Source organism: Rhinolophus sinicus, linkage group LG05 (genome assembly GCF_036562045.2).
Source record: "Rhinolophus sinicus isolate RSC01 linkage group LG05, ASM3656204v1, whole genome shotgun sequence".
NCBI classification, from domain to species: domain Eukaryota; kingdom Metazoa; phylum Chordata; class Mammalia; order Chiroptera; family Rhinolophidae; genus Rhinolophus; species Rhinolophus sinicus.
The window spans coordinates 42,944,184-42,957,001 of record NC_133755.1 but is presented as its reverse complement, the minus strand read 5'-3'; the positions used below and the strand labels follow the sequence as shown (position 1 = coordinate 42,957,001).

The 12,818-nt window shown below is 37.4% G+C and overlaps 1 protein-coding gene across 9 annotated transcripts in view; it reads left to right on the top strand.

The window, feature by feature from the left end:
- The window catches only part of PUS10 (pseudouridine synthase 10), a 64,021-nt gene that overhangs the window by 47,639 nt on the left and 3,564 nt on the right, over nucleotides 1-12,818 (top strand). For all 9 annotated transcript variants that reach the window (XM_074332021.1, XM_074332022.1, XM_074332019.1 and 6 more), the window contains 6 exons: nucleotides 3,349-3,405; nucleotides 4,248-4,324; nucleotides 4,418-4,473; nucleotides 5,498-5,615; nucleotides 9,736-9,878; nucleotides 12,542-12,641. In XM_074332021.1, the coding sequence (XP_074188122.1) occupies nucleotides 3,349-3,405; nucleotides 4,248-4,324; nucleotides 4,418-4,473; nucleotides 5,498-5,615; nucleotides 9,736-9,878; nucleotides 12,542-12,641 (551 nt within the window). The remainder of the gene's footprint in view (nucleotides 1-3,348; nucleotides 3,406-4,247; nucleotides 4,325-4,417; nucleotides 4,474-5,497; nucleotides 5,616-9,735; nucleotides 9,879-12,541; nucleotides 12,642-12,818) is intronic.

Here is a 12,818-nt window from a genome sequence, read left to right as displayed (position 1 = left end):
TGCATTACTTGTTATTTCTGTGGTTCACATGTGACAACTCTGGGAAGATGGTTCTGACTATTATGCCTCCAAGTTTTACAGCTCTATGAAAATAAACCAGTATTGCATGAAGCAGCCTGGCTACTTATATAAAGGTTCCTTCCCCTAAATGGGAAATGCAAATTTGTTTCTCAGTTACTTCAAACTGGCACATCATATTATGTACTTGCTAATTCCCTAGTTAATGAGTAATAAACTTTGAAACACTCTCAAAGTCAACGTGTCTAAGAAATTTTCCCCTGATACGTTTATTACTTCACTCGTTAAATAAGTATTTGTCATGTCAGCTCCCTGCTGAAAATTGGCAATGACTAGTTACAGGATCAAGTCCAAACTACTTAACTGGATATTCTAAGGTCTTCATCATCTGCTCTCTGTCCATCTTTCAGTCCCATTGTCTGTCTGACCCCAGGTGTGAGGGCCCCTGCAGACTAGCTGAACCACTTATATAGTTCCTGATCAGTCTTACCCTTAGCTTTGTATTTGTTTTTGAAATACCTGTTCCTTTGATCAGAAGGCTCAAAGAAGTCACAGGATTTAGAAAACTCAACTAATTAAACATGTCTTTCCTAATAGTTAAGGCAGTGGCTCCGCTTCCTGTTTTTGTCAGGTATTATTCATAATTGCATATAAATAAAGTTTTAAAGTTTGTCCCCCAGAGTATTTCTCAATGTAGGGTTCAAATGTGAAACATTTTTCTAAAAGGTATAGTAAACACCCCTTTTCCCTTTGTCTGGATTGACTGTAATGTTTCTCTGGACTTCTCAAGAGCCTAGCTTTCTGCACCTCTTTCTTGTTGATGGGCTGGTATTTGTGGGAAGTTCTGTGGGCTCACTCATGAATGCGAGGTTTCTAATCTGACTGAGCAGTCACTGGTAGAGCTTCTCTGTGTCCTGCTCAGTCCCTCCACTCCCACGTCTCGCAGGTTATGGTTCAGTCATTGTGAACACCCTAGTTTCCTGGCATTATAGCTGGTTTAGCGATGGAGGTAGGCAAATATAAGACAAGCCACAGACCTACGGACTCAGACTTTTTCAGCTTTCCAGATGCCATTTTGAACTCTCCATCCCTCGTTAGTGCTACTCTTGAGTCTGTTGACTCTGCCTGGAAGCTACTAATGTTGCTGTGGATTTGTTAGCAGCTTGACAATAGAGTGTAAATGGGGAATGGAGGGTTCTTTGAGACTTAATGGTCCATAGAATCCTACTTCTTTTTTTTTCTTTTTTCTTTTGAATCCTACTTCTTGCCTGGCCTAGATTTTCCACCTGGAAAAGAGCCTGACCTTGCACCTCTCATGGCAGCCCACTTGGCCCGTCCTCAGGTATAACACAGCACAGGTTCCCCAGACTTATGAGCCTAACCAGCAACTCGAATTCTAGACTTACCATGGCTATCTAGGCCTTACCTAACATTGCTTCTCTCTGTGAGATCCACAGATTTGGGCCCTGGAGAGCAGAGAGGAGCCCACTTCACCATGGCAGTGTGTGACACACAATAGCTCACAGCCTGTGTTTCCAACAAGTTTTGACCTTGACTTGCTAATGGGATTTCTTAAAGGTGAAGGAAGGGTGAAATCCTACTGTATTCACAGCTAAACATCCTAGAAAGGAGGGCTAATCTTCACTATAGTTTTCATAGGACTTTTAAAGCTATTTAGCCTTCCTTTTTCTAAAATCTACCTGGAAACTTTGCATATAGAATCTTTCCTGGGAGAAAAATGGCTGTCAAAATGGTATTCACCCTCCTTCCACCTTTCCCATCTGTTCTTCCCAGCAGTCTTGTTCTTCCTCATCTTGTGCTTTCCAAAGTGGCTGGACGATTGAGGAATTACAAACCTCATAGCTCATATTGCAGTCATGCTCTAAGTATAGGAATGTTCCTGTGCTTTTCCTGTCCTAGCCCTGTCACTATATTATAGTCCATATCCCTCCATAAACAGTAAGCTCTGTGACAAGGACAGTGTGCATCGTATTTGCCTTTGTCTTCCCAGCATCAAGTAGCACAGTGCCTTGCACACACATCCTGAAGACATTTTTTCTTGAATGAATAAGTCCGGGTGTGAGCCTGAGTTCTAGCCTTCAACCTCTGTATTCAGAGACGTTAAACTTTGCCACTCTAATGACTGACCAGGCTTCGCAAAACATCCCAGCCTTTGCCAATCCTTGGTCCATGGCAACTGGTCTTACTTTCTCTGTTGGTGTGAGTCTGAGCATTTAGGGCTGTCTTTGTGGGGTAGTCTAGACCAGTGGTTAGGGAACTCTGGATGGAGCCAGACTGCCTGGCTCAGATCCTGACCATACCACTTACCCATGATGTGATCTTAGACGAGTTACTTACCCTGTCTCTGTCTCTCCAACCTTATAAGTAAAATGGAGGTAATGATGGTACCTACAAGAACCTTATAGTGTTAACATATGTGAAGCATTTGGAATAATGTCTGCTCATGGCAATGTTGCTATGGTGATGATGGTGAAATCATCAGTCCTATATCTAATAAAGTTGTCACGAAATGCCTCCACCCCCTCCTAAGACAAAAGTCTTAGGACTATTATGTCTCTGATTTTCTTTTCTTTGTCTGCTTTTCTAAGGTTTTAATTTTTTTTTTAACCATTTCCCATTCCAATATTTGCAGCTTTTAGTCTTTGATGACATATCTGTCTTAGAATGAACACTAGTTTTGTCATGGTTCCAGCTTAGGTTTGCTTATATAATGAATTTGCTTTTAGAGTCAAACCTTTTACCCCCTCCTCTTCCTTTCATATCATAGCGTTGAATTCTCAAATAAATGTTTTTGTTTTGTTTTAAGGGACAAGAAGAAGGTAGATGATAGGTTTTTCACCATGAGCTTATAGCCAGGGTGCTGATGGGGCCTTCCGCCAAACAGTGCTCTGTCTTTTGCTTTCCCGTGGGATGGTGGCATGGGATGGTCGTTAAGATCTGGCTTTGACATCAGAAGCACCTAGTTCTGCCATTTAGTCATGTGACCTTGGGGAAAGTACTTAACCTTTCAGAAGCTTGGTGTTCTTTTACTTAACACCTACCTTATAAGGTTATAATAAGAATTAAATGAAATAATGTATGCAAAAATTTTTAGCTCAGTGCCGAGTATAAAATAAGTGCTCAATACGTGGTGTTTATTATTATCATTGCTATTTTCAGGAGAGATTGGAATTAGAGGTGGGATGATGACTATCCTTTGGGATACTCCTATAAATTGTTAAGACAAACTGGGTTTCTACCAAAGGGTGGGAACAAAAGTCCTAGGACTATTATGTCTCTGATTTTTTTTTCTTTGTCTACTTTTCTAAGGTTTTAATTTTTCATCCTCTGGAAGAGAAGATGTAGATGTGAGAACATTAGGAAATGGTAAGATTGCAACAGCATCGCTTGACTAGAACTAACTTTCAGATATCAGGTTTACTGTAGTACTTGGTCAAAACCAAAGTGGGCAGAGCCCAGAGCTTTTCCAAGTGAGGAAGCTTTGTGGATTATGGAGCTACCTCTATACATTATATGATTATGTTTTAACAGGAATCATTCTTCAGAGGCTATCTTTATTGCATACCTGTAGACTGTAAGGGAATTTTATGTGTATTAACAAGGAGGTGCCTCATTTTTTCCAAAAGTTTGAATATTAATTGTTCCATTTAATAACACTTCAGCAGGGCCACTACAGTTTTTAAAATGCACATCTTCATTTAAAAAGTGATTCTGCTCTTTTAGCCTTCATGTCTCTCATTTTACATCGTTGCGTTACAAGGAAAATGAGAGTTAATCCTGAGCGGTTTGAGATTTGTAGTCCCTTCCTCTCATTGAATCACAGCTTTTCTGTTTCACTAGTGGATTAGGCTAGGATAGATAGATTTCAGTTTGGTATTCCTGGGCATCGCTGCATGTGGTAATGTTACACTAGTGTAACCAAGTTAATTAGCAGTTGTTTGGATTTTATTTTTTAATTAACACAGGCTTGTTCATGAGCCTTTGGGAAAGCAGTCATTTTCACATATTGCCTGTACTGGGGTTTAGCAGCCCCCAAAAAGCCCCTTGATTCTTTTCACACATTCTTCCCTCCCCCAGATGTAGTCATGTCACTAAACTTTCAGTCCTCTAGAGCTCAACTCGTTTTTTCACACCTCCTAACCCTCTTGCATTAGCCCAAATGTTAACTCCATCAACACGTTTCTGTTTCATGACGTGTGTGCTGCCAGGAAGGCCCTTTGCAATTGAGCTGGTGAATCCTCATAGAGTACATTTCACTTCACAAGAAATTAAGGAACTTCAGCAGGTAAACCACTTCATGACATGGAAATCGTCATGTTTCTGCAACTCTGTAACTGAACTAGAGTTGCTAATTGTTTTTCTTTTTCTGCTACTACAGAAAATTAATAACGCATCTAACAAAATCCAAGTCCGCGACTTACAGCTTGTCACAAGGTAAGGGTAGCTCACTGGAGATAATTTCAAAAGTGAAGTCTTGATTGTAGGTCATATATCTGATAAGGGAATTGTATCCATAATATATAAAGAACTCTTACAACTCAGTAATAAGTAAGCAACCCAATTAATAATAGGGAGATGATTGAGTGGGCATTTCTCCCAAGAGAATATATGAATAACCAATGAATACCTTAAAAAATGCTTAATGTCATTAGTCATTAGGGAAATGCAAATCAAAACCACAAGGTCCCTCTTCACATTCACTAGGATGGCTATAATAAAAAAGATGGAAAATAACAAGTGTTGGCAAGGATGTGGAGAAATTGGAACCCTCATACATTACTGTGGGATTGTAAGTGTGGCCACTTTGGAAAACAGTTTGGCAGTTTCTCAAAAGGTTAACATTTGACCCAGTGATTCTAATTCTAGATATATACCCAAGAGAAATGAAAATTTACAGCCACACCAAAAATCTACATGAATGTTCATGATAGTGTTATTCATAGTAGCAAAAATAGTAGAAACAACCCAAATGTCCATGGATAAACAAATTGTATATCCACAGCGGAATATTATTTAGTAATAAAAAGGAATGACGCAGCAATACATGCTACAATGTCAATAAACCTTGAAACCATTATGAAGTGAAAGAAGACAAGACACCAAACACCATATATTGTATGATTCCATTTTATATGAAGTGTTCAGAGTAGGGAAAGCTGTAGAGATAGAAAGTCTATTAGTGGTTGCCAAGGCCTGGGGGGAATGGGGGCTGGGAAGTGACTGCAAATATGTATGGAGTTTCTTTTTTTTTTTGGTGTGATGAAAGTATTCTAAAATTAGATGGTAGTGATAGCTGTATAACTTCATAAACATACTAAAAATCACTGAATTGTACAGTTAGAACAGGGGAATTGTATGTAAATTACATAAAGCTATTTTTAAAGAAAGGGAAGTGTAGGGCAACTCTTGTGTGTGTTTTATATATTCAGACAAACTTTCTTTTATTGTTTTTGTTTAGAGAGGCAATAGGACATATGAAAGAAGGTGAAGAAGAAAAGACCAAGACCTATAGTGCCCTAATATGGACAAATAAAACAATACAGAGGAAAGACATTGAATTCCTAAATGACATAAAGGTAGTTAAGTGCCCTAATTCTTTTTATTTTATTTTCCTACCACCTATAAAAGATTCCTTTGTCTTCTAGTTTATTACCAGTAAGTCAGAGAACATGGGTACTGGGGACAGTGAGACCTGGTTTGAAATCCTGGCTCTGCCATTTACTAGTTGAATGAGTGGGCAATTCATCTAACCCGTCTGGGAGGCAGTGTGCTACTGATTAAAGGGCCTGCCTCTGAGGACAGATTGCCTGGGTGTAAATCCTGGATCTCTGTTTCTTAACTGTGTGACTTTGGACAAGTTATGTAGCCTCTTTATGCTTCAATTTCTTCATCTATAAAATTTTAGAAGAATTAAATGCATTGAGTTATATAAAGTACTTGGAACAGTATCTAGCACATGGAATACACTCAGCAATACTACTATTGTATTTGACCATCTGTACAAAAGAAATATAAAATAGGACTTAGCTAATAGATTTGATGCTAAGATTAAGTCCATAAATAAAACATGTTATAAATAAATAAAAATAATATGTGTGGATCAGAAGTACTTTGGCACATGCTAGATTTTCTTTCACATGAGCGTGTCACTATAGAGGGTCTGCCTGTTCATTTGCATATTTCTTCCCATCTGCCCCTGACCTCTTCCTGTAAAGATAATTTACTTTCAAATGCAAGGAATGAGCATAAATGGGCACAAAGATGTTCATATACAGTTATTACAACATTGTTTAAATGGGCAATATTTTGTAATAATCTAAATGATCTACTAGAGGGGATGGGTTTAATCTTATGGCTTATCTATATGATGGGCTATTACAAGCCAGCTGTTATAAATTATGTGGTAGATGAATATTTATCGAGAAAGGAAAATGTTCCTGATAAATGCTAAGGGGAAAAGAACAAGCTATAAGCGTATATACAGGATGATACATTGTGATTTAAATGCATATATAAGCGTGTGTTTGTGTGTACATATATATATGACTATGTAGGAAACAAATTGTATGCCAAAGATACCATAAACAGGATTTATACTTATGAAAAATATAAACACCCAATAGAGAAAAATGGACAAAATATATGAACAAGCAGCGAAAAAACAGCAACTTCAGATGGACAAGAATCATTTGAAAAGATGTTCCACCTCCAGACTGAAGTAACAATAAGACCATCACTTTATTCCTCTGAGACTAATAACACCTATTGGTTGGAATAGAGGAGAAGGCCAGTTGCATCCATTCAGTAGAAGTGTAAAGTGTTTCAGCCTTTTTGGAAACCAATGTGGCAATGACTGTAAAAATTTAAAATATGCTCGTCTTCTACCCAGCACTTCCACTATTGCCCATCTTTCCTGAAGAAATAAAACTCCAGTGCACAAGAATATTTATTGATTTTGTTCAAAGTGGAAAAATCAACAAAACAAAACTGGAATCAAAGTGAATGTCCTTTAATAAGAAAATGATAGAACAAATTGGAATATACATCTATTTAAAAAAATGAAAACATGTGATCCCATTTAATTTATGTTGTGGTGTGTATATACGCCTAAATTTGTTAGAAAAAAAGACAGAGGTACGTCTACATCTGTGACTTGTAGGAACACCCATGACATTATGAGAAAAATAGTGAAGTGCAGAATAATGTTCATAGTATTGTGGGTGTTTTGGTGAAAACATACAAGTAATTTACCTGCTTATCAAAGTTCAGTTGTAAAATGAGGGATGAACTATATCATCCCCAGGGGCCCACCAATTCTCAGATTCTGTGATTCTGTATCTAAGGCTGTTTGTCTTTGGGCCTATTATCTAGGGCCCTTAGGATGATAGTTATAGTATAGTTATACTGTAGTATACCATGTTTTCCCACAAATAAGACCTAGCTGGACAATCAGCTCTAATGCATCTTTTGGAGCAAGAATATAAGACCTGGGCTTATTTTACAATAATATAAGACCTGGTCTTATAATATAATATAATATAATATAATATAATATAATATAATATAATATAATATAATACCCAGTCTTATTTTACTGTAATATAAGACAGGGTAATATAATATAATATAATATAATATAATATATAATATAAATAATAAATACTGGGTCTTATATTAATTTTTGCTCCAAAAGACGCTTTAAAGCTGATTGTCTGGCTAGGTCTTATTTTCAGGGAAACACGGTAGTTATACTATAGACTATGACAGTTGTACTATAGATAGTTATACTATAATTATACTACAGCTATCTTTAAGATTACAAAACAAATTTCTAAACCTCTATTCCATCACATGTGTACAAGTCATTCAGAATGCTGTGGGGAAAGTAAATTCATTTAAAAAATATATTCAAGTTTGGGGGTAGCTGTAGAGCTTATTCAGAAATAATACTGAAAGATGATGTTTATAGGTACAGCCTAAGTAATGAAAGGGTCTATTTTAATGATCCATAACCCAAGTGGACTACTGAGACTACTTTACTTCTAATATTTTATTAAGTGTTAAGGATAAAACAGTTTTCAAATATTACTACTGGTATAAAAAATATAAAAACTGAGTTACTGCCCCATTCTGAGAAGTCTCCTCTTTTGTAAGGAAAAAACTTCTAAGGAAAAGAACAATCATTTGTACGTGTTTGTATGTATTTCTGGAAATTCAGCAGTATGGGACAGCAAAATGAAACGTTCAAGGAAATGAAGTGGTTTCCTTCTGTCTGCTGAAAACAAGCAGACTGAAAAACACACATGAGCATGTGTTGATCTGAGCATTATATTGGGAGTAGTGGTGGGTCTACCGGCTCAGTTAGTACTTCCATGGACAGGCTCACGGGTCAAAGTCCTGGGAATGACTGGATGTAAAACGGGAGACGCACACTCCTACATTCAAAGGTCTGCTGTTTCTGTACTCTAAAGTGGAGGCCACATCTTTAGAGATTCCTTCATAGTTCAGCCTTGTCCTTCTTTTGGTCTCTTTGGCCAGAGAAATGTCAAACCTTAGGGAGACAGCTTATCTCATCAGAACAAAGTGCCTCTAAAATCAAACAATTATAGAATCATAAAACCCACGAGTTAGGAGGGGCCATTGACTCACTGCTTTGATAAAAGCAGTCACACTATTTCAAGGGTAGTCTTTGTGGGAACTTGTTCTTTCTCTCTAGGTGGAGAACTTGATAGAGGGGAGACTAGACAGAAATCTTTGTTCTTAGTATGGCTTCAGGCGTTCCCTGATCATGTAAATTAGGAAGGAGCTGTTCCAACAAGAAACTGCAGAAGATTCACAGTTCTTATGCCTACATTTCTGGTTATACCCAACATCTATTTTTAAAACTTGGTATTAGTTGGCCTTTTATAATACTAACTTCTATTTCTCAATTTATATCTTGTGACATAAAAGGAAATCTCTAGTTGTGAGAAAAATAAGCCTGTGTCCCTATAAATCTGCACGGGAAAAAGACATGCTGTATTATTCTCAAGTAACTTGAATTGACCTGAGAGAGGTCCTGGTTTATTGTACGCACTTACTTGTAATTATTATGTTGGAACACCACCCTAACACTGGGATGCAACTGTTAGTTTCCCAGATTATCCTTTAGTATAACAACAACAACAACAACAACAACAACAAAACAAATGAGTAGGTATACGGTTCTCCCTAACACATGCATACTGCCTATACACGCAAGTGGTGCCGAGGTCCCACCTTCTACACACAGCCATTTCTCACCTCTGCCTGAAATCCCCACTATTAGGTCACTCTGTTGGGTTGGGAGAGAGGGAGGGAGGTAAGAACATGTCTTCTAGATGAGCTGTTAAAGGGCAGGAAGAACTCCAGGGTCCTAATCAATTTGTTAACTATTAAAGCAAAAGACACCGTGGGAACCATTTATTTCAAAGCCTTTTTTTGTAGTTCTGGGGCCCAGAAAATGAGTAATCATGGACCAGGTTATGAGAAGTCCCACAGAGTACAAACCTTAGCGGATACAATTCATTATATAGTATTAGTTTCTACCTTGACAGTGATAGCTGGGGTCCTCTGAAGACAACATCTGTGGTGAGCCATGGATGACAAAGGAGGTTCTGAGACAAACTGCAGTGGGCAACACAGCTGATTCTTGGTGTGTATCATATCCTCTGCTAGGACTTAAAAATCGACCAGAAAACACCTCTCCGGGTCCTTCACCGGAGGCCCCTGGCTGTGAGAACTCGTATCATTCACTCCATGGAAACATGCTATGTGGATGAGCATCATTTCCGCCTCTATCTGAAGACTCAAGCCGGAACGTATCCTTTCACCTTCTGCACTGTAATAATCTAACCTGAACCTTATTGGAAGAGTGAATGCTGCCCTAGAAAATAGGTTCAGCTTGATCTGGGAGGGCAGGGAAAAGATTAAGTTGGAAAAGTTTTTTTTTTTTTTTTCTTGGTTTGGGTTTTTTTTTCCCCATTAAATTTGCATTTTTCAAAATGACATTTTAAACTATGAGGCAGCAGCCAGTTCGATGTGAACTTTAAAATATTTAGTGTGTGCTCACACCATGCTGAGCACATACTGTGTTGCCTTGAAAATAGGACCTAGCCGGACAATCAGCTCTAATGCATCTTTTGGAGCAAAAATTAATATAAGATCCAGTCTTATTTTACTGTAATATAAGACCCGGTCTTATATACTATACTATATAATACCGGATCTTATATTAATTTTTGCTCCAAAAGACGCATTAGAGCTGATTGTCCAGCTAGGTCTTATTTTCAGGGAAACATGGTAGTAAGTAAGTACTCAGGAAACACTTTTGACTGATTCAGTGCTGTCTTTACACATTTTGCCAGTCACATATTCATGACCACCTCTGGGTCCTTTCAGCATTTCTGAGTATTTGCCTCAGATGATTAAACACTGATAGTAGATGGGAGTGGCCCTACTTTACATATTGATCTTCACTTGTTTTGATCACTGGCCCAGAACAAGAGAATAGTCCAAGGCTAATCACTTGTTCATAACCTACCCTGCTTTGCATGGTTGTTTTATCAGATCTGAATTGCTGGTGAAAATATAACAGGGTCTGCCTTAGCTTTAATTTACTTTTCAAAGGTGTTCCTAGTTTTTATTTGTTTCTTGGTTTTATTTATTTTGTGATCCAAAAGCATGAAGTGACAAAATGCCTTCTAACCAGTATAAAACTAGTGATATATTTATGGACATAAGGGGGGAAAATGTCAAGTCTTAATCACCAAGTAGCATCTCATTATATCGCTGTAATTAGTTTGCCTCTCCTTCCCCATCAACCTCCTCTCCTTTCCTCCCCTCCAACCCCACCCCAAAAGTGACCAGGATTTTCCCCTGAAAATACGTATAGGTTACCAACTCTCAAAATCTCCTAAATTTTTACCATGTAGAACAAGAGATGGTCTATTTAAACTGCAGTGGACAGATCTTTGTATCTTTCCTGTTTGGAGCACATCTGCCTATTATGATGAAATGTGGATGGGATTTCAAAGAAATCACAATTTTTTTTTTTTCCCAATCCTTTTTACCTAATCTCAGCTTTAGTTTTGGTATGCTAGGGAGAAATGCAATTAGAAAAATGTAATGGTCTTTTGGCGAAGCTAATGTCATTTCAATCATTAAAATATTTTTAGAACAAGCCATGTACATGTAACTTAAGGCATCAGCCAAGACAGACTGGTAAAGCTTTAGATACCATGAAGTAATACACAGAAGTATGTACATTTTTCACATGTATTGCTCAGTACACTGAACTAATTCATTTGACTTACACCTCATCCCTCTGGCTATGAATAAGAACAATTCTGGACCTTTTCACTGGTTATTCTGGGACTTTTTGGTCATCTCCCCTTATCATTGCTACTCAGAAGTAGCATCTCTAAAGAAATTGAGAGAAAAATAATGACAATTTTTGAACAATTATGAATTTAGCAAAGAAGACAAGTTACTAGATAATTACAGGTTTTATGCTTGAATCAACACATTTAGTGAAAGTAGTATGAATAAACTTTCAGAAAGTGGGGATACAATATCAGCATAATATGGTATTAATTTTTATGTATCTGAGAACAAGTTTATTTTTCCTATTCAAATTACATTAAATTTTTATATTAAGTGCTGTTTTATAGACCACAACATAATGCTGAATGAGTTTTTACTGAATGCTGGTGAAAACATATCTTTCAGATAAATATTGTCAAGGTTGTAGTAGAGTTCTGTATAAGGAATGTTAATGTAATCTTATTAATAATGAATATTAGGATTAGTCATTGGCTTCAAAATTTGAAGCCCTATGAGGGAAACACAAAGTTGTCCCTTTAAAAAGAGACACAATTAACAATTCTTTTGCAAAACAACTAGAACTTAGGTCCTTTGATAATCTTTCTAAAGTGCTTTTATCAAGACTAAATTGATAGTCTCACTATCCCTCCCATCCTATTGCCATTGTGTCACCAGGTCATATTACAAGGAAAGCTATCACTGAGGTCACTCTGTGGAAGCCTGTGGAAACCTACCATCTGGCAGATGCTGGCTGCCATTATTGAAAAATGGCACCAGAAAGATGTCAAAATGGAAGTTGTGCAAAGAAGAAATAGCTGGGTTGGTTTTTTTGTTTGTTTGTTTCATATATATAACATTGAAGTACAGACAATTTTGAAAATCCATCCCCAAACTTGGAGATGAGCCAAGGAAAAAAAAGAAAGTCATGACTCTTGGGAAGTTTGATGTAAATACAGGTCCTTGGTTGTCATGTTGGCTGCCAGGCTGATAGGAACGTTTGCTGTAGCTTATTTTCTAAGACATACATCACAAGTCACAGCTCAGAAATAACCTCTCTTTTGTAACATTTCTGCTTTTGTTATTCCTCTTTCACCTATCAAATCTGACCAAACAGTTGGTACTGCATGGCTATCTTATTTTTTCCTTAAACAAACTCCAGCTACATTAAAGAGTTTGTACATGGAGACTTTGGGAGAACCAAGCCGAACATTGGCTCTCTGATGAATGTGACTGCAGACATTCTGGAGCTGGATGTTGAGGTAAACCATTTTATTGTGGAAATGCCCATCTGCACTGAGAATTAAAGTTATGCTCTTTGGGCTGTAAGTCAAGCAGTATTACTCACATTAAGAGGTATTTGAAAATGGTTAAAATCTCACAGTAGCATTAATATTGCAGGGAGGGACTATCTTGGAATTTTTCTTAAAAAAATGCAG